We start from the raw sequence: 27,504 nt of genomic DNA on the forward strand, positions 1-27,504 counted from the left end.
CCTGTAGGTATTGCATATGCAAGATATTCTTCATTTGAGTAACTAATTAGTTTGAACTAGATTGTAATATAGTCAGTTCCACATTTTAATCAGCGAAGTTGAAAAAATAAATTACATATAGTTTTCAAACATCAACAAATGTAGCTTGACAAGTAAACAAATTGAAATAGTTTCGGTTCGGCATAAAGATATCGGTTCAGAATTTTGAACAATACAAGCATCCTATAGCTTAAGAAATTTGGGAATTTATTGAGAACATAAAAATATTAAGTATCTAGGCAAAACTAAAGCAAAATAATGGCAAAACTTAATATTATGAAAGGTTAATGATTCGGCTAACTTTGCATGTTCAGTTCACGTGAGTCTGAGCAAGTTTTCCATGATTTTCAAAATTTAATGCCACGTTAGGGCCTTTTTAAAACATTTACCAAGTTCTTGTGAAGATCCAATGGAAGGGAGAGCCGGACACAAAAAATCAGCTGCTCTGGAGCAATTGGCACATCAAGTTGAATATATAAAACTGAATGGTTTTCCAGGTTGGTCTACGGTACAGCTTGTATGTTTTATAGTTGTCAGTTTTCTCGATATAAATACAAAAGTCTGATAAGTTGTACACTGAGTGTTGTTTATGTATGACGTTTGCTTTTCTCAGTACAGTATATAACATGTACCACAATGAAACATTGAGTGTTAATTTAACTTAGAAAATAAATATTCTTGGTACCACTTAGTTTGATTTGCTTGAGCCAGTATATAGAAAAGATTTCGTACAAGGAATCTTTGTTTTGGGGTAAATTAGGTTCTGTTTGAGATGGTTATTGTTATTTTTAAAAATATCCTGTTATGAGGCCATGGTCGGTCTGAAGGATTACCAAGGTTAGAGCCAAAGAATGTCAATGTTTAGGTCAAATAATGTCCAAGAAGAGTCAGTCCTGTCACAAAAATAAGAAAAAACGGACAAGATGTAGGAGAGCTCCCATTAACAAAAAGTGAAACTCTCATGATCTGGACTAAATTTCTTAATTATATAACTCATTTATGGCACTTTGGGTCTGGTTAGTTCTTGGATGGGTGACCGCCTGGGAACACCAGAGGCTGTTGGCATCCCTACGTGTCAAGTGGGGTTGGTGGAGGATTAGTGCCCCTCCCCGTAAAACAATTAACTCTAAGCCCTTGGCCACCCTGTCTGGGATACATGGCGTCTGGCAATGAATGAATGAATATGATTTATGGCACTCAGAGTCTGTGGAGAAAATTAATATGATTTTAAGATTAATGAAGTTGGGTTTGTTGATGCTGGCAATATTGTTCTACTGGGGGCAACAGATTGATTTGGACCCAGAACCCGTTCGTCTGCAGGTCATCTGCTAGTCAGGTTAGGTTAGATCAAGGTACCATAGGTTAGGTTAGATTACATTAAGTTGGGTTGGGTTTCATTGGGATAGGTTAGAGTAATAGGAATGAAATTACTGTACTGGTGACTGATTGACCATGGAACTGAATCATCCTGAGAGACCAACATAGCTGGCAGCTATTACCGGTATGTGTGTAAAATTGATGTAGTTTTATTTTTAACTAGCAGGGGTACCTGGAGTTGCCCAGGCCAAAAAGGCAAATGCTCTAATCCTATTTGTTCTAGTTCAGCCGTTCTTTCTACTACTCTAGATAGACCATGTATCTCTTATGCATTTGAAGAGGGATTGTAAGAGGCCTAGGAACTTTCTGTTTCAACTTTCGCAGACTAACGCACAGTATTTGTGCTCACGTGTTTACTATTACTGGTGACCTCAAATGACCTCTGACCAATGACCTCAAAAGCCCTCAGAGGTCAACCTCACATAGCCTACCTGTATGTCTGAACTGCAGGTCATGTAAGTCTCCATGCCAAAAACTGGGCCACTGGGTCCAGTTGTTCGAGCATATACTGTATTGCTGGTGACCTCAAATGACCTCTGACCAGTGACGTCAAATGACTTCCGATCGGTGTCCTCATATGACCCCAGAGGTCAGCCTCGCATAGTCTGTGTCCGAACTGGAGGTCATTTAAGTGCCCGTGCCAAAAAATTGGACTGCAGGGGTACCCAGCATTGCCTAGACCAAAAAGGCGAACACTCTACCAGTGACCTCAGTGACCCAGATCTGAATTTCGACCCCTCTAAAACCATCTTTGAGTCACCCTGACTCAGAATATATATGGGTCTGGGGGTCTCTGGCCCATGGTTTGGGCATGATTGAAGGACAAACAACATCGCTCTTTTAAATCTATCTATCTATCTATATACCTAGGCTGCTTCCCCCAAGGAAGGGGAGGTAACCGAGACAGGACGACACACTCCCCATTTACTCACCCATTCAAACACATTTATTCGCATCTTAGCCCCAAAGGGGAGAACGGACAGATCCTCACCGCACCACACCGCACAAGGGTCAACTGCGCAATGCAATCAGTGACATCCGCAGCAGGGCCCGACAGCAGAACTGGTTTACCCCTGCCACATCATAACAGACTCATCCCCTTACCCGCACCTGACCTGACTAGCTGATCAGACCAAATGTATATATATGTACCGTATGTAGTTAGCTTCATAATTATGATTTCCAGAACTTTTTAAAGTTATTACTATAATGATTACTGTATTGAGAAAAATGATACAGAAAATTTTATGCATGGGAGTTCTCCTGCATTTTCACACACAAAAGAAGTTATAAATTGTACGGTACTAAATGATTATGAAGACAAACAATATCCAAGGAATATGATGGAAATGGTTGGTGGTCTCTTTCTGTCTGTTCACCTGATACTGGCATGGAAGCAAAATTTAACCTATGAGGTAGCCATGTGGAATAGGAAACACTGCCTGAGAGGACAGCAGCATTGTAAGGAAGCATGAATATTTCAGGGAAATTAAAGAAGTTTGCTACAGTACATATTGTAGTTTAATATGCCCTCGTTTTATTACTTACTCAAAGTTACAGTTGACCTTCTGGGCAAGGCCTAAGATAGGCCTGTGGTTCCAGCACTATTACATTAGCTTCGTATGTGATGGTGGTTGAGTTAATTTTATTAATTTGTACAGTAAAACTTCACTATAATGTACTAATTGGGGCCCCAAGCCATTTCGAAAAAAGTGGAATTCTGATAAAAGCCACATCCAGACTTCCCTCTTGTAACCCAGACTTTTTCCGATATATCAGACAATAGTCTGGATCGCACCAACAGTTTTTAAACTGTTTTCACCACCATTGCAGTACATTACACCCATATCCTGTTCTCTGGCACATCGATAACAGTGTTTTGCTAGACTGAACGCAAGAAATAGGGGAACATTCCCACAATCCAAACATATTGAATGTCTGTCTCCTTGCTAGTCCGACATTCCACCTCTCCAGTCCAACACCTTCCCCCACTCCTGGTTGTCTTCCTCTCCACCTCCCCCATGCTCCCCCACCCCTGCTTGTCTTCTGTGTGTGTGTATGTGTGTGTGTGTGTGTGTGTGTGTGTGTGTGTGTGTGTGTGTATGAGTGAGAGTGGTGAGTGGGTGATAGTGGTGAGTGAGTGAAGGTGGTGTGTGAGTGAGACTAAGGGGGGGGGTAGTAGGGCACTATTGTGTACTTTATGTAGCTGTATTATCAAAGTTGTCAGTCATATGATTTGCTTCGCTTGACACATATAGCAGCAGAGTCTTCTCAGTCCAGAATGCCGTAGAGTCCGAGCAGTGAGTTATGATTTATATTTCAGGTGGGCTGTGCAGTGATCTGGCAGAAATCACAGGAGCTAGAGAAAGTGTGACTGTAAAAAGCTACAGACTTGATAATGAAAATAATGGAGAGAGGGTTGATAACGGTTCTGAAGATGAGCTTTCAATCAAAATTCCCTTTGCTGGGACAAATATAACTGTCCACCTACTCTTCTACCCAGAAGAACCTTGGATGCCTCCTGATTTGTCTTTGAGTGACACTCATTTCTCGTCAACCATCACACCAAAAGACCTGGAAGAACAGGTGAGGATTATTATGGTACTGTATATCTTTGCTATCAATCTATCTGTCTAAAGTATTTCCGGATGCCCTTGATCATTGAAGGGATGATCACTATCAAAGTGCTTCCATGTCAGCTTAGCCTCTGCTGTCAGGCTGTCCTCCCCCAAGCTCACATCTCACTCATATACCTCCCCACCCTTATCCTGTCTATCCGTTTCCCCTCCCCCTCACCATTTCACTCACATACTGTACTATAATTATTTGTTAGCAGTAAGGTATGGTTCTCCAGTGGACCACCTATGAACTATTCATAATGAGATGATGATAAGCAGATGTTGGGGAATTGATAAATTAGATGCAACTACCAGTTTAGTAGACTCAGATTTTCAAAAAATTCTTCAGGGGAGTAACGTACAGTAACCCCAGTTATCTGTCAGAATTCAGCCAAGGCCCCGTCGGATAACCTGTTTTTTCGGATAATACCATACTACTCCCTGAAGACCACCCCCCTTGCATGAAGTACAACCCCTATGTAACCCTATACAGGCATCCCTGGCAATACACAAAGCCCTTCTCAATACAGACTTTTCAGTGGTCACCTTCATATGTTCATTATATAATTCATACACTACCACTCATGTCTAATGTTAATGTGATTGTAATGATTAATAATGCGTTTCCCTTATACATATCCCACAATAAGCCCGTCTCATCCCCGTTGAATTCTTGTTCACTTACAAGCATTAAGGATATTGTTATTTATTAAAAGTGAGAGTGAGATGTGTAGAGAGAAATGAGCAGAGCCAAAAGCAGGTTACTAGTAACATGTTTCCTAAAACAAAGGCGACAGGCTTGTACCAATTGCATGCATATTTCCATAATCATTTTATTTTTTCCACAGAAGGAGGTAGAGGCACTAAGAATATTTGTTATTTATTAAAAGTGAGAGTGAGATGCATAAATGAATATGAAGAGAACCAAAAGCAGGGGAGGCGATGGCTCAATCGGTAGAGGGTTGCCTGCAGTCCTAACGGACCCGGGTTCAAATCCCGCTGGGACAGGGAACAGTTTAAGGATTTGAATTTCATGAAAGCAGACTTTACTGATCTACCAGAAGACCCGCCGACATGTCGTAAAAATACCCCCGCTAATACCAATGCACCAGTCCTGTATGAGACAGCCCTAGCATGTACTCAATATGGACGGTGGGTGTTAGCGCCAAAGTGGTGACATGTAGAGGTGTGCAGGACGTAGGAGGACTACTGGGCATAGAAAGCAGGCTGTGAAGCTTATGCCCAGAGGTGGTCACATTAAAAAAAAAAAAAAAAAAAAAAAAAAGGTGGCTAGATACTTAAGTTATGTAAAAGAATGGAGACAGGTTAGTGTCATCCGAGTGCATATTTACATAATCATTTTTTAGTTTTCTATAGGAGTCACAGGCATGCATACAGCACAAAGGCAAGTAACATAAACCCTGGCAAAAGCTCTGGTGTGGCAGCAAAAGTCACACACTCCATGACAGTTTTAATGCAAACCAACACTGAATGGCTTACTCTTTGTGACTGAGGTGGAATGAACATCGGCCTTTGGTTTGGTGGGCATCGTTTGTGGCATGAGGGTGTCATGGGGAGCAACTGGTAGTTTGAAAAATTCGGTTCCCACGCATACTGTATGTAAGTTATTGGGAGGGGGGGGAAGATATGCCTTTAATTCAGCCAGATTTTTTTGCATTGCCAAATAATGACGTATGTCAGGTAATGCAGCATCTGATAAACAGGGGATTACTTGTAATTGGTGATGTTGAAAGAGGCAGACATCCACTTGTATGAGGGAATAGGACTGATCAGTTTCTGTATGAGAGATAGAAATCAAAGATGAATTGATGAAAGCAAAAAAGAGAAGTGTAAGGACAGAGCAGAGCATCATGGAGATTCGTCTGTCATGAGTATCCCATGTGAGGTAATTCCTAGGAGGAGGCAAGGCGTCAGTGAGGTAGGTACAGTAAATGGCAAGTTAGTTTTTTTTTTTTTTAACAGTCTTTCATTTTTTGTGTAGAACACTTTAACCAGTTAAGTGACTGAAAGCTTGAAAACTGTATATATTATGAGAATGTTTTTATTATCTTTATTTCAAGTACAGTACTATTATTCTATACTTGACACAGATGTAATTAATTTACCTTAGGGTAGACTTTTTATACTGGAAGGGCTGTGTATAGTCTGAATTAATGACGTCATTACTGTGGTTCCCTTTTAAGATTAATAAAATTGATATCAGTAAGAATAAATAAGAATTGCATCCTCTGAAGGAAGGTGTTAAATGTTGTATACAACATTATTCATAAAGTAAGTGATTAGTGGTTTTAAGTGACTTTTCTTCTAAGGCCTTTGCAGCTGCTTTTAACTCTGCCATATACCATACTACATTTCTGTAGTTCTTTATAAATGTGCAACAGTATTTACAGTGAAATTAGCAAAAAGAGAAAAAATGCCGAACAATAACTTTTCATACAGGTCCCATCACTTAATAGCTGGAACTGTAATGAAGTTGATATAATTGCTCAACTACTTCATCAGTTGCTGCAACTCTACAAAAGATATCAGGTATGTTGCATGACTTATAGTATATATTGTTGGTACAACATCTTAAATTCATAGTACAGTGTTTTGTTCTTTTCTAATTTTGACATTGAATTTAATTTTTAACAGTATTGTACCTATATGTCATTACAGTATACAGTTTTCTGTTGTGCTTAAGGCAGACATTGTACTGGTATCTTCTATGCAGCTTCAGTACATCACCATTATTGTAATGATGTTTTTAATTTGTGAAGTTTTTACATTAAAAAAAATTTATGGTTTAATATTTTTCTTTTTTTATGTGTATGTATATGTCTTTTGGTAGTTGAGTTACACATGCTTAATATGGGTACAAAGTCCAGTTAGAAAGGTTCACATCATATTTTGCTGGTTTTGAAGGACAGCTTACCCTTAGGGCCAAGGAACTCCACTTTGTCACTGGAGAAATTAACTTCCCCAACCCACCACTTCTTATAGCATTGTGTAAACCCTTCTGTCCACCATTGGTCTATGCATTTTCATCTCACTCTTGCCAGACACCAAATCCTTGTATTTGTAGTGCATGGAATCTCAGTGGTAGGTGGTGGCGACCATCATCCACATACTTGATGTAGTGCTGCCTACTTTTTCCTTAGCCTTTATCATTCGCTTTCTGTGCCTGCCCTCCTCTCTTCCTGTTTCTCCCATCTTCCCTGTCACTTCTTATTGCCTTTCTTTCCTTTAAAGGTGGCTTTACATTGAGTGACAAGCCAAATGGTTTCCTGTAAGCCAAGGAACCATGTACAGCGCTGGGTGGTAACCATATTACTAAACCATACGTGCTCCCTACATGTCAGCAAGTGGGTTGGTTGAGGGTTAGTGCCCCTCCCCGTAAAACAAATAACTCAAAGTCAAATGGCCTCCCCTTATGGGATTGTGGCATCTGGCAATAGATAGATAGGAATCTCAGTTATTTTGATAGTGTTAAAGAGAACTGTTGGGATAGCCTTCTCATTTGATACATGTCACAAAAGGAATCAAACAGTTGCACTCTCTGAGCCTTCCCATCCTTCAGGAATCATGTCTGTATATCACAGGGCTATCCAGCTGTGCATTTTTTTTTTTTTCCTCAATATGCATTATACATTACTGATTGTCAGAGTGTTGACTGTCAAGTTAAAAAATAGGTGATAATACCTTGTCATGTGCTCAGCCATACATGATACATTAAACCAACTCAATCTTCTCTCATTTCACATAGTACAGTAGTAATTGCATGATGTATTTAACAGCTGGAAAGATTAGAGGAAGATGACATCCTCCAGGTCCAGTATCAGTCCCTCCTGAAGGTGCTCAAGATTGGAGAGGGAGACATTGAGGTGAGGCAGACAGTATTAACAGTTAAGATGGTATAGTACAGTATATGCATTAACTGATATGGGTAGTCTACAGAAGAAGGGGGCTTGTTTGCATAGTTGATGTATTTACATTACAGATAAAGGTTGTTTTCAGACATCAACAAACTGTATTGTCATCAGATGGAAAGGATTAATAATCAAAATTGGTTTTTAGATATCAGTGAGCCGTGAGGGCGAGCGAATGTCATCACTGATGGTGCGTCTTCCACTCAGCCTCCAAGATGTTCCACCTGTGCTGGTTGATGCCAATCCAGGCTCCCCAACAAGCCTTCTTCAAGTCACATTTCAAGGGGTATGTGTTCAAGCGTTGAATTTGTAAATAAGGAAGGTATGGACTGTGTAGAGGCAGAAAGCTGCTATGATTTGAGTCCAAGAGATGCACAGAGGATTTTCTGTAAAGCATTACCAGGGACATAGATTGGTGTCCTGTTCCTAACTTTTCTGGATTACAATAGTCTACTCTTCTGTCACTGTGCTTTGCATGGAATGATATATATATAAAGATAGTCTTTGACTTATGATGGGGCTACGTTCCAATGGATCCCTCGAAGATCTATTTGGTCATAAGTCAAAAATGCTTACAAAATACAGGCCTACCCTGCTATCCGGCAATGTTGCATACCAGTGAGAGTGTTCGCTCAGCAAGCATGTCGGATATCGAAGCAATTTTCCCCCATAAGATGCTGAAGAAAAGCCAGAGATGCGTTCCAGGCCCAAACCCAAATTCTCATATACCATGCTCAATCAGTACGAGAGTGATACAGAAACACCGTAGGTAATGGTATTATCCTCATAAACAATACTATTGCTAAAAAATGAGACATCACATGCAGGAAGGTAAAGTGACAGGATGTGCAGTGTTGAGATGCTTCAGGACAACTGAGATGTATCAGGGAAACTTGCAGGCAGCTGGCAGCACGCCAAGCTGGGGTGGTGGAGGGCAGGGGGACTGGAGGGAGATAAGCTGGGGTGGTGGGAGGGAGACAAGTGGGGGTGGGGGTATGGGGAGGGGAACAAGCAGGCGTGAAGGAGGGCAGGGGATGCGGAGGGAGAAATGTTGGGGTGGGGGAGGATGAGGGGATGCGGAGGGAGACAAGAAAGCCAAACTCCCCTACCAGACCATACAGAACAAGGCCCTCAAAATAATCACAGGCTGTACAGCTACTATACGAACAGACCAGTTACACCAAAAAGCCAGAGTCCCCAAAGTTAAGGATCATCTTAGACATGAGGGCATGAGAGGCACACAAATTCTTGCCACAGCCTCTACTAATCCACACCATCCACTACACTACATGGCAGCACAACCGCACACACCAAGGAACACCAAAACAACACCCAGCACACGATATCATACACAAATACTGTACTGTCATCTCTCCCCCCTTGCCCGGCTCAAGCCAGCTTTCGGAAGCATATCCATGCTCAGATCACTAGCCGTTCCATTCAGCCTCTCAAAGACAGTGCACAGCTGCATGCATGGCCTCCTGAAATCCAACCTTCTGAAGCCTATCTCCCTCTTGAGGACAGGGTCCACCTGGCCAGGCTGAGATGTGGGTATCATCCAGCCCTCTCGAGTTATTGGAAGAGGCTGGATGACCCCGTCACTGATGCTTGTCCAGGATGTAACACAGCACCCCATACTATTAAGCACAGTGTGGAAGACTGCATTGCACACAATTGCCTGTGCCAACAAGACAACATACACTCCTTGAGAGCTCTGTGGGAAAGCCCGATCTCGACTGTGGCCTTCCTTAAGAACTTGGGGCTGTTCGGCCAGACTGCCTAGGGAACAATTACTACTACTACTACTGCCCTACAACCCACTCTTCCCAGTCACACTCACTTACTCACTCATTCACTCACTCTCTCACACACACACACACACACACACACACACACACACACACACACACACACACACACACACACACACACACACACACACACACACACACACACACACACACACACACACACACACACACACACACACACACACACACACAATATAAAATGGTCAGTGAGATAATTAGTAAAAGAAAAGATGAGAAAGATTTGGAAGTGATGTTCAGGATGACTTGTCACCAGAAAAACATATAAACAAAATCAATGGAGGAACTTATGGATTACTGACCAACATGAGAGTGGCTTTTAAGTATATGGACGATGAAATGCTGGGGGAGATGATAGTGACCATGATAAGACCAGGACCGGAGTATACGGCTGTGGTATGGTCACCTCATTTGAAGAAGCATATTGATAAACTAGAGAGGGTTCAACGGATGGCAGCGAGGATGATACCATGCTTGAGGGAACTCACCTGTGAGGAGAGATTGGAAAAACTGAAGTTAACAACACTGCGTGAGAGAAGGGAAGGAGGTGACTTGATCATGATATTTAGAAATGTAAGAGAATTGGAAAGGGTTTATAGAGAGGATATTTTTATGCCGGATAATGGAAGAACAAGAGATCATGACTTCAAGTTGAGGAAAAGTAGATGTCTTAATGATTTTAAAAGGTTCAGTTTCCCGAATAGAAGCATAAGTATTTGGAACGACTTAGAAGAAGAGGTGGTGCAGGCAAAAAACATTCATGTGTTTAAAACTAGACTAGATAAATGTAGCTATGAAGACAGGACAACACGAGCTTAGCTCAGTTCGTGTACACTGTACTACAAATAGGTAAACACAAATAGGTAAATACACACACACACACACACACACACACACACACACACACACACACACACACACACACACACACACACACACACACACAGGAAACAAACAGAGGTGGAGGAGGACATGCCTGGCAATGCTGAGTGTGGTGGGGGATAGGGGAGAGAAGAGAAGGGTTGGAGGGAGGACCAGGAGAACCTCGTGCACCACTACATACGTGTTCAGACGTGCATGTTTCAAACCTAGGGAGGGGTTGAGTGTTTGGACTAGTGAATTGACGGCCTTTCGGATTTTGGGAATGTTCCCCCATTTCTTTTGTTTGGTGTAGCGAATCGTCAGTTAGTGATGCGCCAGATCTTGGGGCATGTCTGTGCAATACTGTCAGAAGTCAGATATACACTACACATTACGGGTGTCCAAACCCTTTTAAATTTAATAATATGCATAAATCAGGTGAATATACTTTCTTTCTAATAATTTTACCCAGTTCCTCCACGAATGCCTCAGCTGCCTTCACGTCATCACTAGCAGTGTCACCACTCACCTCGACGTTATGGAAGGAAAAACGTTTTTTAAACCGCATAAATCAGTTGCGGCTAATATTAAACTGCATATTCCTTTAGCATTGCAGAAAGAAAACAGTCTCAAGGTTTGGGTTCAAGATGAAATGATTCCAAGCTTTGTAGCAAACTGTCATACAGTGTGATGTACGTATTTTTTCAAAAAGTAGAAAATGTAAACAGTAACATATAAAATAACCATAAACAGTACATTCATATATTGCTAATGTAAATGTTTATTATAGCTGTAAAATATTAGTAATTTGGTATTCAGTACTGTACCATTATTCATACCACTGGCAATGCTGTGTAGTATTGTGAATTTATTATTCAGTACCATTATTCGTACCACTGGCAATGCTGTAAAGTATTATGAATTTAATATTCAATACCTTTATTCATAAAGCTGGCAATGCTGTAAAGTACACTACAGTGGGGCACCAATTTTCGCGCCTAATTGGGTCCAAAAATAATGCGCGAAAATGGAATTAGCGAAAGTTGGGGCATTGTCTTTATGGCAAAAAGGCTAATTGGTTCCCGGTTATCCTAAAGTAACATCAGATTTTCATTTTCACTTGCAATACAGTACATCAAATCACTATTGTACATTGCATTGTGAGATACAAACAATAAAAACTGTACAGTACACATTATATGAGGAGAAACATACCACAGAGACCAGGTTGAGGTGTTTAATGGATGTTGGGGGTAAGTATCCGAGGCGCGTGGCGGGCTTATTTAGCCACTCCAGACGTATTGGCGCCACCTCTTGCTGCCTCGCTACCACTCTCTCTCTCTGCCTCCTCAGATGCAACTCCCCCCACACCACCAGGCTCTCCCCCCACACCACCAGGCCCTTTCCCCACACTACCAGGTACAGTAGAGGCCATTGAACCGTGAGAATCCAACACAATGGAGCTAGCACGCTCGTACACAATGGCGGGAATGGGTAGACAGAGTGTTGACATGACGTCATTCAAGATGGCGGTGAGTTGCGGGCGGGCGGTGCAGGAAATTCAAAGTTCAAAATAATGTCCCAAACCCAAAATTTGTGCGCGAAAATCGATTTTTTTCAAGCGAAAGTGGAAGTTAGGGAATATTTGGTGCATGCCGCGAAAGTGGATTCCGCGAATCCTGCTGTAGCGAAAGTTGGTGCACTACTGTACTATAAATTTAGCATTCAGCATGATTATGCCAGTGGAAATGCTGTAACGTATTACAAATTGAATATCCAGTGCCATTATTCCTACCTCCGGCAATGCTGTAAAGTACTATAAATTTAATTTTAAATGCCATTATTCATACCTCTTGCATTGCGATAAGTTTGTTATGTGAGTGAGCCTTGGGAACACTGTCAGGCATGCCATATATGACGATGACTGCTGTCCGATGCATCTCAAAAGGATTTGTGAAGGCTGTTCGGGGCCTTTGTTGTAGGCAAAGTGCGAAGTGGTTGTAAGGATGGTCATAAGTCGATGACTATCTATATATATTTTTTTAGAGAACTGATGGAAGATAGAAATGATTGAATAATGTATGTATGGAGAGATACCCCTTTTTCAACTTAGCTGTTGACAGAATGACTGTCCGATAAGCATTATGAAGCATAATCTGGTGTGGATCATTTTGCCTGTGAGGTTGAGCCAAGAATTTTGAAGGCTTAAATGGTGAATAAATGGCTGTGTGTCCCATTTTATTATGACTGCGCGAATATTTTTGCCTGGCTGGGCCATTTTTTTTCACGTTTTTTAGGCCCTTGATGATTGCTTGCCTGTGGTTATTGGGTCTGGTTGACCAAAATTATTGCATGGTTGTGGTTTATAGTTCTGCTTGACCAGACAGAGTAGTGTAAAACACCAGGAATAAGTGTTGTACGATGTACTGTATAGTAGTGGCCTTTTACAATAGCTTTCAAAGTTAGGGTATGTACAATGGGGGGACAGGGGAGCAGTCCACTGTCTGGACAGAGCCACTCGGACATGCCTTTGTCTCAATTATGTAGAATAATTGAGGGATTGCTGTACTGGTTCTTAGAAAACTTTATGACTGATACAGTCCTCTCAGCATGTGAACCAGTTCTTCAGCATCCTTGAATTGGTATCGTGTATTAAATCATTTGCTGAACTTTATGAAGCACATAATTAATGCAAACTCAGGGAGAAAAATTAATGGTTGGGTAAAAATAAATAACAAAACTTTGTGTATTTCATGATAAATATCATCTTGTGATGATAATTTCTGTTTTCAGTTATTCTTTTTGTTGCATGATAACTGCTTGGTCAGCTGCAGTGAGAAAATGTTAATGTTATAACCAAGGTATCAACAGAATGTGTGAGTCAATATGTGTGATATTAAGTGTCGTGTATCAGTTTATCATATTGGTAGGTGGGGGCACTCACCATCCACTCACTCAATGTAGTGCTGATCTTAGGTGATTGCCCGTTCCTCTCATCCTTCCTTCTTTCCTTCCTTCCTCTTCTGTGTTTCTTTCCTTCATTCTTTCCTCTTCCCTCCGTCTGTGGGTGACTCTACACCGAATGACAAGCCAAGTGATTTCCTGTATACCAGGAAACCATTTACTATGCTGGATGGTAGTCATATAACCAAATTTTGGCTCCTGGTGGTTTAGTGGGTAATAAAGGTGCTCCAATCGGATTGAGCTGGTGAATGTTTATATCCAAGGGGTGGGTTGGGGTTTATTGCTCACGTAATGCCACTCAGGGATGAGTGGGGCTGGTCACTCTTGTCTTAAATCCCAGGACCAACTTTCCTAGCCCCGGTCTCCTACACTCCTCATGGGGCAACGTAGGATTAAGTGATGGATGGATGGATATATATATATATATATATATATATATATATATATATATACTGTATATATATATATATATATATATATATATATATATATATATATATATATATATATATTTTTAATGTAAGGAAGAAGGAACCAAAGACTAGAAGCCTGCAAGATTGTTTCCTCCTGGAAAAAATAAAAGAAAACAGAGAGCCAGATTCAAGATCCGTTCATTTTGAGATGCCAGAACGCAGTATATTTGAAAGATTGGAGGCCATAGGGTAGTAGGAAATACAGACAGAAGAAGACAGTTCTGAGTTGACCTGTTGCATACATGAAGGACTGGAAGTAATGGCTAACTCTTGTGTCAGAGAGTTAGATAGAAATATGATAAGAGTTTGGTGCTAGACGGATGCTGCATACCTGCCGTAGTGGAGGAGGGATGCATGTGTACAGTTCAGAGGAGCAGTGACCATTGAAATAGTGATAGAAAAGGGATAAAGATAAAACATTGCCATGAAGAGACAGAAATTGAAGAGATCCAGTAAGAGGAGGAGAGTTAATGAGACAAAAAACCATTGACTCTACCATGTTGAGAAGGGCTGTATGTGGGGAGCCTCCTCACACATGAGATCCGTATTCTACACAGGGATGAATAAAACCCTTGTATAAAGTTAACAACAGTGCAAGGATAAAGAAGGCAAAGAGTCAACTTGGCACACCAAATCTCTTGGAAGCAGATTTTACAGGAAAGACAATTTGACCTTGCCATGAAAAATCCCAAGAGAATGAAACCCTGAGAATGTTCAGAGATGATACAGGATTGAGTTGGATATTGTTAAAAATTTGAGGATACTCCTGTGGAAGATTTTGACTGGTTGAAAGATTTACAAACTAAGTTTTTGAAGCATTAAAAACAGTAAGATTGCTTTTTCCTCAGTCAGAGATATGGGCCAAGTCTGACATTAGGTGTGCCGTAGCCTCATCCCTTGTTTGTTGAAGTAACTCCTGAGGTGGATGCTGCAAGAAGTGGATGGAAAGGTGAAGGATGGAGTAATCAGTGTATGTATGGATAGGGTTAGATTTGCAGCTTAGAAAGCTGTTGATGTATAGAAGGAAAAGAGTTGGTGATAAGACAGAGCCCTGAGGAACACCATTATTGATAGTGGAGAAGAATTGGCTGTCTACAACAGCAACTATACAATGACCATACAGGAAGCTAGAGATGAATGGACATATAGAAGGATAGAAACTTTAAGAGGGCAGGTTGGAAATTAAAGATTTATGTCAGACTCGATTGAAAGCCTTTAAGATGTCAAGTGTAGTGGCAAAACTTTTGCCAAAGTCTCATAAGGAGGATGACCAGGAGTCTGTTAGAAAGATGAGAAGGTCGCCAGTGAAGCGTCCCTGGTGGAACCCATACTGACCATAAGAAAGAAGGTTGTGATAGGAAAGTTGCTTTAAAGTTTTTTTTTTGCTAAGAATAGATTAAAAAACCTTAGAAATACAGGATGTTAAAGTAATTGGGCAATAGTTTAACCCCTACACCGCGGGCATGTTTACCAATGTTGCGTGTGCCACGGGGTTATTCGGGCTCCGACAGACTTTCAAAAAATATTTGCCAAAAATCGGTTATTAGTCCTAGAATATTAAAATTATATATGCTTATGGCACATACCTTCAGCTTTCTCCTGGAATGTTTGTTGAGCCTTCGTCAGTTACCGTAGGACTTGTGGAGACCTCTGAAGTTGGGTAACGAAGTCTCCACTTTACACGTCCCAACAACCCGTAATATGATTACCACAGCCAGATATTAACACTATAAACACTACTCTATGATTTTCAAGTAGTTTGGGATCCATACTCCCCAAAAAAAAACACTGTGAAAGCAATGAAAATTATGAGCGCATCTGACTGTCGCACTTGCGCTAGTTCGCTCTTGGTACTCTGTCATTTATTATTCATAAAACCCCTCACACTTTATATTTCTATTACTATATGACACTTATATATATCTACAGTCTTTATCCATAAGTTTCCTTCAGTAGTATTAGTTTATTGTCACTGTAGGGATTCAATTTCTTTCAGTAAAATACGTAGCATTCACTTTCTCGTCCTGTATACTAGCATCGAGAGTGAATGTCACTTTCATCTTCACTCTCATAACTCATAGTATTCAGACATGCTAGAGTGAAACTTTCACTTTCATTGCTTCTAGGGTATATACTCTTATTCTTATAATACTACTCATTTACATTTCTATTTACGTTCTCTATTTTATTTACGTTATTTACATTTCTATTTTATTTACACTGTGTTATGCACTGTCACTTGAAGTAACTTATAAAACTATTTTCCACTGTTCACATATATTTACATTCATTACTTTCACTTGCTGTTTACACATTATTTACAATTCCACTTGAACTGTTTTACTCAATAGAAAGATCATAGTTACTCTTTTATCAATTGTCAGCCCTTTACCTCTTTCCACACGAGGTTTAGTAGGGGGTAAAGGTCACAGGGCCCTTTGCATGGGGGTGAAAAGTCCCTGAAGTCAGCAAGAGGAAACAGACGTACCTCCACTTCGGAAGATGAGAGTGAACTGATAAGGGAGGGCCGGGGTGGAGGCCTACCTAGGGATATTCAGTACTACCAACGTTAGCTCTTGAAACAGCTATGTATAGCACTGAAATGATTGGCAGGAAATCTAGACAATACATTATAAATTAGGTAGTTCCAGGTGAATGTAAATATCACTTAGGCTTCTCCCTTCCCTCCTTATATGTATATTTATTATGAAAATAGATTATACGGCATATTTCAAGGGGAAATAAACAGCGAAAATTAGCGAACGAGTGCACGTGAGGTGTTGTCAGGTGATAATTAGCCAATTCCAGGTGTATGGCACTCTCACTTACCTTATTTCTTTCTTGTATATATTATTTGGTATAAGAATAGGGCATAGGGCTTATTTCAATGGATGAAATCAGTGAAAAATTCCAGGGAAGATTTACTTAGCGTAGCACGGCCGGGCAGGCGAGAGGATAGGGTAATGGAGGGGGGGTAGGGAGGAGAGTCAAGAACGGGGAGAAATGGCTAAATTGTCAACAATGGATGGGAGTACAGATGAGATTAGGAGTGCTGACTAGTGTTGGACATTGGCAGTACTGATAGATGATACAAGCCCCCACTTGGAAGCCCGGGTGAATTCAAAATAACACAGAATCACAAAAGCGACGTCCCGCGGTATGATCCCTTGCTCCCAAGCGTCACGAAAGTGACACCCCGCGGTTAAGGGGTTAAGGGCTGGGAATGGTCACCCATCTTTGGGACAGGCTGAACAAGAGCAAACTTCCAGCAAGAAGGAAAGGTACAAGTTGACAGACAAAGGCAAAATAGTTTTCCTATGCAGGGTGTAAGCACAGAAGTACAGTTCTTGAGGACAACAGGAAGGACCCCATCTGAACTAGAGCAGCTTAGCTTTGGGCCTCTACAACTCTGAAGCTTGAATAACAAATGAAAAGCTGCATATTGGCCATTTCATTGGATACAGTACTCTCTTGATAGTCCTCCTGCTTTAGTGCTTTAGCTTTCTCCTAATCCTGTATCTCAGTTTCTCAAAGATTTATTGGGAAGTAAACTAGGGCTTGATGGGGGATGAATGAAATATGGCTGTTACTTTTTATTTGAAGTATGGTTTACAGAAATGGCATACAATAGTATATCATCACCATCATCATCATCATCATCCAGACCTCCTTTCCCTAACTAGGGCAGGCTGAGGGATAGCAACGTCCAGACAGCCAAACTTTGCCCAAATCAGTGGGCCACGCTTCCATTCACTCATCATTCAAGCCCTCAAAATCCTGGCTTCGTCAGATAGACCAAAAAATTTCACCACATTCTGTATCTTCACACATATCTATCTGATAGAGCCAATCTGTTAAAAAAGGGTGCCAAATCCCTGGTTCTGCACTTCGCACAAAATTCATCCAGTCAGCTCAATCTCATGTCAGTCCCTTAGTCTCACCAACTTCCATATCTCTCTTCCTCACACAAATCCCTGGTTATGCACTTCTCCGCGCAAAATTCATCCAATCAACTCGATCTCTTGTCAGTCTCCTAGCCTCACCAACTTCCATACCTCTTTTGCTTATGCATTCATCCACCATATCCCTCCACATTCTTCTTGGCCTACCTTGCCTACCCCCTCCTTCAGATTCGCTCAGCTAGGCCTTTCTCAACACTCAACATCCATTCTCTCCACATGACCATACCACCTCAGTACACTCTCTCTGATTCTGGTGTCCACAGACTTCCTCACTCCGCATTTTTCATGAATTACATTATACTGTATCCTATCCACTCTCTGTACTCCACCTACACTCCTCAGCAGTCCCATTTCCACTGCTCTTGACTTTTCATTTTCATGCCACATCATAGTCTCGCATCAGTATGTTAAAGTTGGCACTAATGCTCCTTCATGTAAACCTCTTGCAACTGTAACACTTAAGCCTCTGTTTCTTATCAAGCCCTTCATAGCACCAGCTAATTTCCTTCCGTGTATTGCTCTATTTTCCACTTTTTGCACATTTTTCTCTCTTCTATCACTGTATCTAGGTATTTGAACTCTTTCACCAATTCCAGTCTCTCTCCATTCACTGTAATATTACACTGGGAATCACCATCTCTCTCAGTAACCATCACTTTACTCTTTTCTGGATTTACTTTCAAGGCACGATGCTCACAGACATCAACAAACCTCTGCACTAGTCTTCCAACTTCCTGTCAGGTATTTGCAAGTAGTATTGCATCATCAGCGTGCAACAAATTTGAGATATTCTATCCATCACTATTCATTACCTATGCCATTTCTTCCTTTCCATTACTCGTGTTTTTACTTCTCACATCACCCCATCCATATAGATATTAATCAGCCATGGGGACACGACACAACCTTGTCGCATGCCCACACTGATCGTGAACCATTCACTTAGATGCCCATTTACCCTTACACATGTCTCACTACCATCATAAAATCTCTTGAGTTGACAGTACCTAACAGCTTACCATCTACAGTACTCGTCAGAAGTATTCAGCGTTGTCCGCCGGGTGCGCAATACTTATGGCCCAAAAAGAATCACCCATTTTTGGGGGTAAGAATTGAGCCACAAGTTTGAGCTCCGAGCATGACGTCACGGTAGCCTGAGGCCTTCCGACACGCTGGTTGGTTCCCGCCTCAGTTGCCCACGGGCTGCCTGAGAGAGAGGCACTCCGCCGAGTGTCCCTCTCAAATTGCGCCATTTTTTACCGAGTGTCCCGCAGTGTTTTGGCCTTTAAAACTTTGTTATGGCACCTACCCGTGAACTATCGAGTGAAATCATATCCCAGATCATTGCTCTAAAGGAGGCAGGCCACCAGACAAAGGAAATTAGTGAATTGGTTGGTGTGGCACGATCGACAGTGCGCCGTTGGTGTGCGCGGTTTCGGGAGGAAAACAGTGGTGAAGTTCCCACAAAGAAACCGAGGTCTGGTAGGCCTAGGAAAACTTCCCCAAGGTCTGTTAATGTTTTAAAACGTGCAGTGGAGTTTAATCCTCATGTGAGTGCAAGGAAAATTAAGGAGAGCAACCCAGAAGTGTTTGGTGAGGTGTCAGTGAGAACAGTGTCTCGTAGGGTGCATGAGCTTGGTTACACAAGTCACAGGCCTGTGAAAAAGCCTCTTCTCTCTAGCAGCCAGAGAATTCGTAGGCTTGCCTTTGCTAATAAATATCTAAACTGGGGTGAGGAGCAATGGTTGTCAGTGTTGTGGTCTGATGAGGCAACGTTTAGTGTTACCTGTAACAGAGGAGCACGAAAAGGTAGTGACCCACTTGACCCACGGTATGTAGAAAGCACAGTTAAACATCCTGATTCACTCATGGTATGGGGTTGTTTCTCAGGGAAGGGTTTGGGGAAGCTTGTTGTACTTCCCAAGAACCTCAGAGTGAATCAGGATGTTTACCTGGAGCTTCTGTGTGATCATTTACCAGACTCCTTCGAGCTAACAGGTGCACGAGTGTTTCAGCAGGATGGTGCACCTGCTCACAAGGCCAAATCGGTCACCAATTGGCTTCGTGACTGCGAGGTATCATTCATGACAGACTGGCCAGGAAATAGCCCAGACCTCAACCCGATTGAAAACCTCTGGTACCTCGTAAAGAAGAGTCTCCAAGGGAAGGACGTGAGCTCTCTGCCTAAGCTGGAAGCCGCCATTCGTGACTCCTGGGACAAAATACCGCTCCAGCACCTCAGGAGCCTCGCCCTTTCACTTCCAAGACGTCTCAGGTCCGTGAAGAAACGTAAAGGCTACCCTACAAAGCACTAAAGGTAAATAAAATGCATTATTTTTATGTTTTTTCAATGTTGAAAGGTTTGTTTCTCAGGAGGGACGCAGGGCGCTCCATACTTCTGACGAGCACTGTACACCATACATGCGCAAAACCTTCCCCAGTCCTTCTCTATCTATGATGTTGTATGCTTTTCCAGATCCATAAATGCCATAAACACCTTATAGTCCTTCTCACAAGCCTTCTCCACTATCCGTCTTACTGCAAATATTTGATCCACACATCCTCTGCCACTCGTAAAGCCACCTTGTTCGTCACTCACTAGGACTTCTGATATCTTTCGTACTTTCTCTATAATAATTCTTCCATATACCTTCCCTACAACACCCAATTGACTTATGCCTCAATAATTCTTGCACTCACTTCATTTGCCCATATTTTTGTACAGGATTGCAATCACTGCCTTTTTTCACTAAACTGGCACAGTTTCATTGATCCATGCCTTCTTACATGTCTCCAACAATTCTGCTCGCTCCACTACACTTAATCATCTCTGCATACACCTCAGCCTTAGCTGCTTTCCCATATTTCAGCTGCCTCACAGCGTTCTTCATTTCTGCGAGTGTCACATTTCCTGGCACTGTGTTCCTTCTCGGTACACCCCCAAACCAATCATGTTAGCAGTTGCTTTGCTCTCTCTGTTCCCAGTCATCAGACTTTAAAAATATTTTTTCTATCTAGTCCTTCCTTCATCCCCATGGGTTAATTATCTGCCACTTACATCCTTCACACTTTCACATTTCTTTCCACTGTCACTTTTGCATTTCTGCACCTGTCTCCAGAATAACTTCCTGTTTTCAGAGTAATTTGCGTTAATTCTGTGTTCAAGATCATCATTTACCTCCATCTTTTTCCTCTTCACTAGTCTCTTTACATTCTTCTTGCTCTCAGTATATTCATTTATTTCAACTGAACCCCTGTCCTGTGTCCACTCTAACCACTTCTTCTTTTCCTCCACTGCTTTCTTAACCTCATCATCCTACCATGCTGTACCTTTCTTCCTTGTTGTTACTCTTGCCACACCTCACACTATTTTAACATTCCTAACCAAGCAATAGTATAATATTTTGTATATATAGCTTACTGTATAACTCTACAGTAAGTCCTAATTTTGTGTTGCCATTTTAAGGTAATTTTTTATAGTGTCAAGTCTCCTGTAAGTTACAAATGACTACATATAAAAATAATGCAGCCTCATAAAAAATCTGTTATCAGTTTCCTCCATTGCACTGTAGTAATTGTATGAAAAAGTTAATATTTTGGAACACACATGTGACATAAAACAACAATTCAGCTGTACTCCATTCTTGTTGAGCAGAGAGAGGGAGTGTTTGTACCTGTTCTGCACCTGTCCCCGGGGGTGGAGACGTTGGTTGGAGGTGCTGCATCCCTGGCCCTGCCTGTGGTTCCTCCTGGTACCTGCCTCATGGACTATGTAGAGACAGTTCTCAGGCTGCTGGAGGAGCGCATTAGAAGGGCAGTCCTCAGCTTTGAGACAAGGAAGCAGTTTATTGCAGAGGTAATATTTGTGGATTGTGGTATTGTAAGTTAGGATTGTTTGTATCCACCATCCATCAATTTGCTGAATGACTCTAGACTGATGATTTTTTTTAGACAGATTTGTAGCATATACCTGCGGTCTTGCTATGTAATAACTTGTGATGTGGAAGAAATATGACCACACAATGAAACTGTGTTTTTTTAAAAGATGCAATAGTTTCAGCCTGATCTGGAAGTTTTTAAAAGTTCAGGTTGGGCTGAAACTGTTGTATCTTCACAACAAACATAATTTTAGTACAGTAATCCCTCTATCCGGACGTCCATTACCCGGACAGTCCAATACCCAGATGCTGTGATCTGGCTGTTTGAAACCATTATTTGTACATTTTTCCATTTTATCCTGAAAAAATGCATGCGTCCAGGTGGAAATTATGGGTAAGATTGATGCGGGATGGTCAAATCATGAGTGTTGACGTTGATTTTATTCTAGCATACTGTACTGTACCATGATTTTCTTCTATTTTACCATGAGTTTATTCCATTTAACCATTATGTTTTGTGTGCCTACTGCATTTTTCTTGTGTAGCTGTTTTTTTCAGTTTTTTTAAGTCACTGCAAGGTATGGCCCTGCAGTGGTGATTGTTGTCTGTGGTTGATGGGTCTGCTTGACCATGGTAATTGCATGGCTGTGGTTTATAGGTTTGCTTGACCAGATAGAATAGCGTTAAGCATCAGGATCAAGTGTTGTACGATGTACTGTAGTGGCCACCTACACAGGCTTTCAAAGTTAGGATATGTAAGAAGGGGGGCCAGGGGAGAAGTCCATCATCCAGACGGAGCCATTAGCTAGACATGCCTTTGGCTCTATTATGTCGGATAATTGAGGGATTACTGTACATTGGTGTAATTCTAAATTTGAGGAGTTCACAGCAGTGAAATCAAGACATGGAATATGATATGTTGTTACAGTATATTATATTTTGAATATACTCATCCCCTTTCACTCTGATAATTTTTTTTCCTTTACTTTATTCTTGCCACCAGCAGACAGTTTTATTCAACCTAGGACATATCTCTAAGAGCAAAGGGAATGAAGGCTTTATATAAAACTCTTCCATTTCAAAAAGTCCCTCCAAAGTTAAATGAAATTTTCTGTTGGAAACAGTAACAGAAAATAAGATATACCCTCATAGTAAAGTGGGTAATGCAGTATCATGAAATGACTTTTTTTTTTCTTTAATAATTGAATTTCATGTAATGTTGTAGGTGTTGTGTCAGTATGGGTGTGCCGTGGTGGAGTATGATGCTGAACGTTTCAACAAAATTGTGCTCATGTTTGAGGTCAAGGACTTCCACTTTCTCACTTTCATAACTCTTGGCAGTCTCTTCCCACAAGTAAGTCACATTTGTGTTCAAGAAATTACATATGATTTTTTAATACTCTGAACAATAAATTTTTTTTTTTTTTTCATTTACAGTACAGTACATATTTTTTAATTTATGTGTTTTGATTCTGGGTATGTACTTGATGATCTGATCCCCAAGACACAGCAGTTCTCCGACATGTGAGACACCTTCACATGTCACTAGTTATGGACACTGTAAAATGTCTCTATCTGTCAATAGCCAGATGCCATATTCCTGTAAAGGGTGGCCATTTGATTCTGTTAGTTGTTTTACAAGGAGGGTAGGGAACACATATGGGTTGGTATATGGTTACCATCAAGTGTTGTAAATGGTTTCTTGGCTTACCAGAAACCATTTGGCTTGCCAGTGTAAAGCCACCAGAAAAGGAAAGAAGAGTACTAAAAAGTGACAGGGAAGATGGGAGAAATAGGAAGAGAGGAGGGCAGACATAGAAAAAGAATGATAAAGGTGAAGTAAGAAGTAGGCGGCACTATAACAGGTGGACCATACTGGACCATAATTTTCACTATACGGTGACTAAAGTTTTTCAGATTATTGTAAGCCCCAAGTTTAGTGACATCTTTGTTCGTGGTTTCATGGTTAGCAGTGGCCTGCAAATATTTCATGCGAAAACCTCTCAGTTTGCGGCAAGAAAAAGTAAACAAACCACGTGTATAGAAAGCAATTGTCATTTGTTCGCTGCCAGTGTCGCAGAAGAGATGCTGCACAGGATAGATGTATTGTGTGAAGAGGCGGAGGCAGTACAGGCAGAGGAGGTGGAGGTGCCAGATTGGCGGGGCACTGTAGCCTCACCACCTGCCTCGGAAATTACACACCCATCCCTTCCATTAAGCACCTCACTCCAGCCTTCCAAGTGTTTCCTTGCCTATTATGTACTTTGTATTAATACTACTGTACTTTCATTTCAGGTGTAATCAGTAAATTTCACATTGCATAAATGGGTTTTAGGGGGAGTTGACATGGGACCTGGAACTAATTAGCCTATTTCTCATAGAATCAATGCCCCAACTAGCGGTTTCATGGTTTGCAGTACTTTTCACGGAACCAATTAGGCATGAAACTTGGGGCTTTACTGTGAAAGTTATATTTACTGTAAATGGTGCCACTTTTAAGGTGATGTTTGAACCATATGGATAAATTCTCTGCCAAGTTTTTATTTGTAGAAGGCAAAATTGGAAATAAACCAGTTGTTATGCAAGACAGTTTTTATAAAAGTTGGTATGCAGTGTTTGACAAAATACTGTATATGTGATTATGGGCCCATGTTTACCCTCAGAGATTTTGTTTGTTCCCACATTCATTCCTGGTTTGTCTGTTGAATTAATGATACTGGATAGTCAAGTGTGTTGATAATTAGGAGTCTTCCTGGTGAGTCATTCATCCATAGTCTATCTGTCTATTAAGGTAGTTTTCAGGTGGTAGGTGGTGGCAACCATCATCCACTCACTTGATGTAGTGCTGCCTACTTCTTCCTTAGCCTTTATCATTCTTTTTCTGTGCTGCCCTCCTCTCTTCGTATATCTCCCATCTTTCCTGTCACTTCTTATTGCTCTTCTTTCCTATACAGGTGGCTTTACATTGAGTGACAAGCCAAATGGTTTCCTGTAAACGAAGAAACCATTTACAACGTTGGGTGGTAACCATATAACCAACCCATACGTGCTCCCTACAAGTCAGCAAGTGGGTTGGTGGAGGGCTAGTGCCCCTCCCCGTAAAACCAATAACTCAAAGTCAAATGGCCACCCCTTACAGGATTATGAAGTCTGGCAATAGATAGATAATTAGATAGTTTTCAGGTTATTCCTTTCTGCTGTTCTGTATGGCAGACTTTATGTACAGTATACTGTATACTCAACCTGTACCATGTTTTGATTGCTTCTACACATGATTGTTATTTACCTAGTTATTGCCTGTGATGCCTTGAGGTTTTAGTGGTAGGGCACTCTAGTTTGTGATAAAAGCTGTGCCTTATGTGCAATGGTTTGAGACCTTGAGAAGTAGCTGGCGGTTTTCTGTTTTGTAGAATTCTCCACAGAGTGTGTTATGTTTCTCCCTTTAACTCCTGGCTGCCGGATGTCGGTCGGAACTGTCAAGAAATCAGTGGCTGTGCGTCGCCAGGTGTCGTTAGGAACCACACATGTTTTTGCACCACAATTTGAAGTGGCCGCCATTTGATTTTGTCACCAAAAGCTAGGGAGGGACTCCCACCAGCCATGCCAACTATACCTTAGTCATCTGCGTGACTTTGCCGGGTGTAAACCTTTCTTATTCAATTCCGTTCCCACCTCACGTTGACTTCTGCCTCATCCACCCTTGCCAAGCCTCATTCCAAGGATACTAGGAAAGGACTCAGTGATAATGCCATAAGACATGCCCTGGACACCGCTGTGTCTAGTTTGTCTAGTAATGGAGAAGTTATCACATTGAGAGCAAAGCCAAAATCGGGGCCGAGCGCTAACACATGAATGCAGCCTACCTCTCTTGCCAAAAATTACTCCTTTTCATTATGTCATTATTCATCTATGCAATAACCTACCTACCTGGGGATACTTTCATTTGCAAGGAGAAGAGTTGGTGAGTAATTTGGTCGTTAATTTGTTTCCTTAACTGTTATAGTTTTCGAGATATTAAGGTTTGAAAACAAGCTATTTTTGAAAAAATTTCCATAGTGAGAGAACAACGGCATTATAAATACTGGAGCCCGGTGTGGAGGAGTTAAGAGAACTGGACTAGTTTACTTTAGGGTCCCCTGTGACATGAGAGGTGTAATATGTTACCAGCTCTTATTATTATTATTATCATCATTATTTTTTTTTTTAACTGTAAATAAACATGCAGTACTGTACTGTAGTTCACAGTACTGTTTATGTGCTAAGATGTGGCGCATGTTTTGACAGTTTGTCATTATAATGGATCACTGTATATTGTTAACCTCTGCAATGTGGTGATATCTTTATATATTTTGTTCTTGCTCCATCCATATAACTTTATTCCATTTAGGAAAGATCTGTTGTACTGAATAAATTAATGAAAGTTGTCTGTAGTCAGTCTAGTCTGAATTCTCAACTCAGCTAACAAAACTCATCACAGGGTTGTAAGAAAAGTTTAAAAACTATCTTCCCTCAGCTTTATTTCACCTCATCCATAGGTAGTAATACAAAGAAAGGTGATGATGATGACAGTGATCATAATATTGAGGTTAGGTTAATTATAGTGATGAAGTCATACTCTACACTTTGATATTTCAGATCACCTTACACTTCACCCCATTTCACCTCTTGTCAACTTTTTTTTTTCTTCTCCATGTCTTTTTAATGTGTTCAACTCTGGGCATAGGCTTCACAGCCTGCTTCCAAGGCCCAGTAGTCCTCCTACATACTTTACATCTCTACATGTCACCACTTCGATGCTAACACCCACCATCCATATTGAATACATGCTAGGGCTGTCTCATACAGGACTGGTGTATTGGTATTAGTGGGGTTATTTTTATGACATGTTGGCGGGTCTTCTGGTAGATCAGTAAAGTCTGAGTTTATGAAATTCAAATCCTTAAACTGTTCCCTGTCCCAGCAGGGATTTGAAACTGGGTCCGGTAGGACTGCAGGCCACCTCTACCAATTGAGCCACCGCCTCCCCCTGTCTACTTTAATGTGGTGTAAAGTTGCCATCTTACTATCTTGAATGCTGAGCTATAAGTAGAGATTAACACTAGAAAATGGTGTTATTCACAAAGTGTCATGAGAAAGATGTAGAGCCACAGTATTAGCTTAAGGTGTCATGTAACTACTGGAAATAAACTGCAAAATTACAAAAATCTTCTCAGTGTTAAAGTGAATGAACTATAGCTCGTAGGATTTAGTTGTTATTATGTCTGAAAGCATTACTTCGCTTCATACATCAAGTTTTCCCGCTCTTTACTTATTATTAACAGCAAGGCGCAAGGGTTGTACTGCAGTCTCTGTACCACAACGGGCCCAGAGAACCCTATTCCCGTGACCTCTCTGACCACCTGAAGCATAATTCACAGTGGAAGCCGGAGGAGATGGTGCGGAATCTGAAGGAAGCTGTCCTCTCTGCTGTGCCTTCCTTCCAGTCTGCTTCTGTTCGAATGGCATGAGTGAGGAGTGGGGATTTGTAAAGAGAAATATGAGTGGGGAATGAGGGTATAGGAAGATAAATATGAG

At 41.2% G+C, this 27,504-nt stretch overlaps 1 protein-coding gene across 1 annotated transcript; it reads left to right on the forward strand.

Annotated features, from left to right (window-relative positions):
• Window positions 1–347: 347 nt before the first annotated feature.
• On the forward strand, window positions 348–27,504 carry LOC145414561 (BRISC and BRCA1-A complex member 2-like). Its single transcript, XM_080284079.1, has 8 exons — window positions 348–536; window positions 3,740–4,002; window positions 6,495–6,584; window positions 7,832–7,918; window positions 8,112–8,249; window positions 21,708–21,908; window positions 23,156–23,284; window positions 27,252–27,504. The coding sequence occupies exons 1-8, from the start codon at window positions 449–451 to the stop codon at window positions 27,435–27,437; spliced, it is 1,182 nt and encodes a 393-aa protein (XP_080140205.1). The 5' UTR covers window positions 348–448; the 3' UTR covers window positions 27,438–27,504.

The sequence above is a fragment of the Coenobita brevimanus genome, chromosome 100 (assembly GCF_032717465.1).
Source record: "Coenobita brevimanus isolate Jiangsu-jjx chromosome 100, ASM3271746v2, whole genome shotgun sequence".
NCBI lineage: Eukaryota > Metazoa > Arthropoda > Malacostraca > Decapoda > Coenobitidae > Coenobita > Coenobita brevimanus.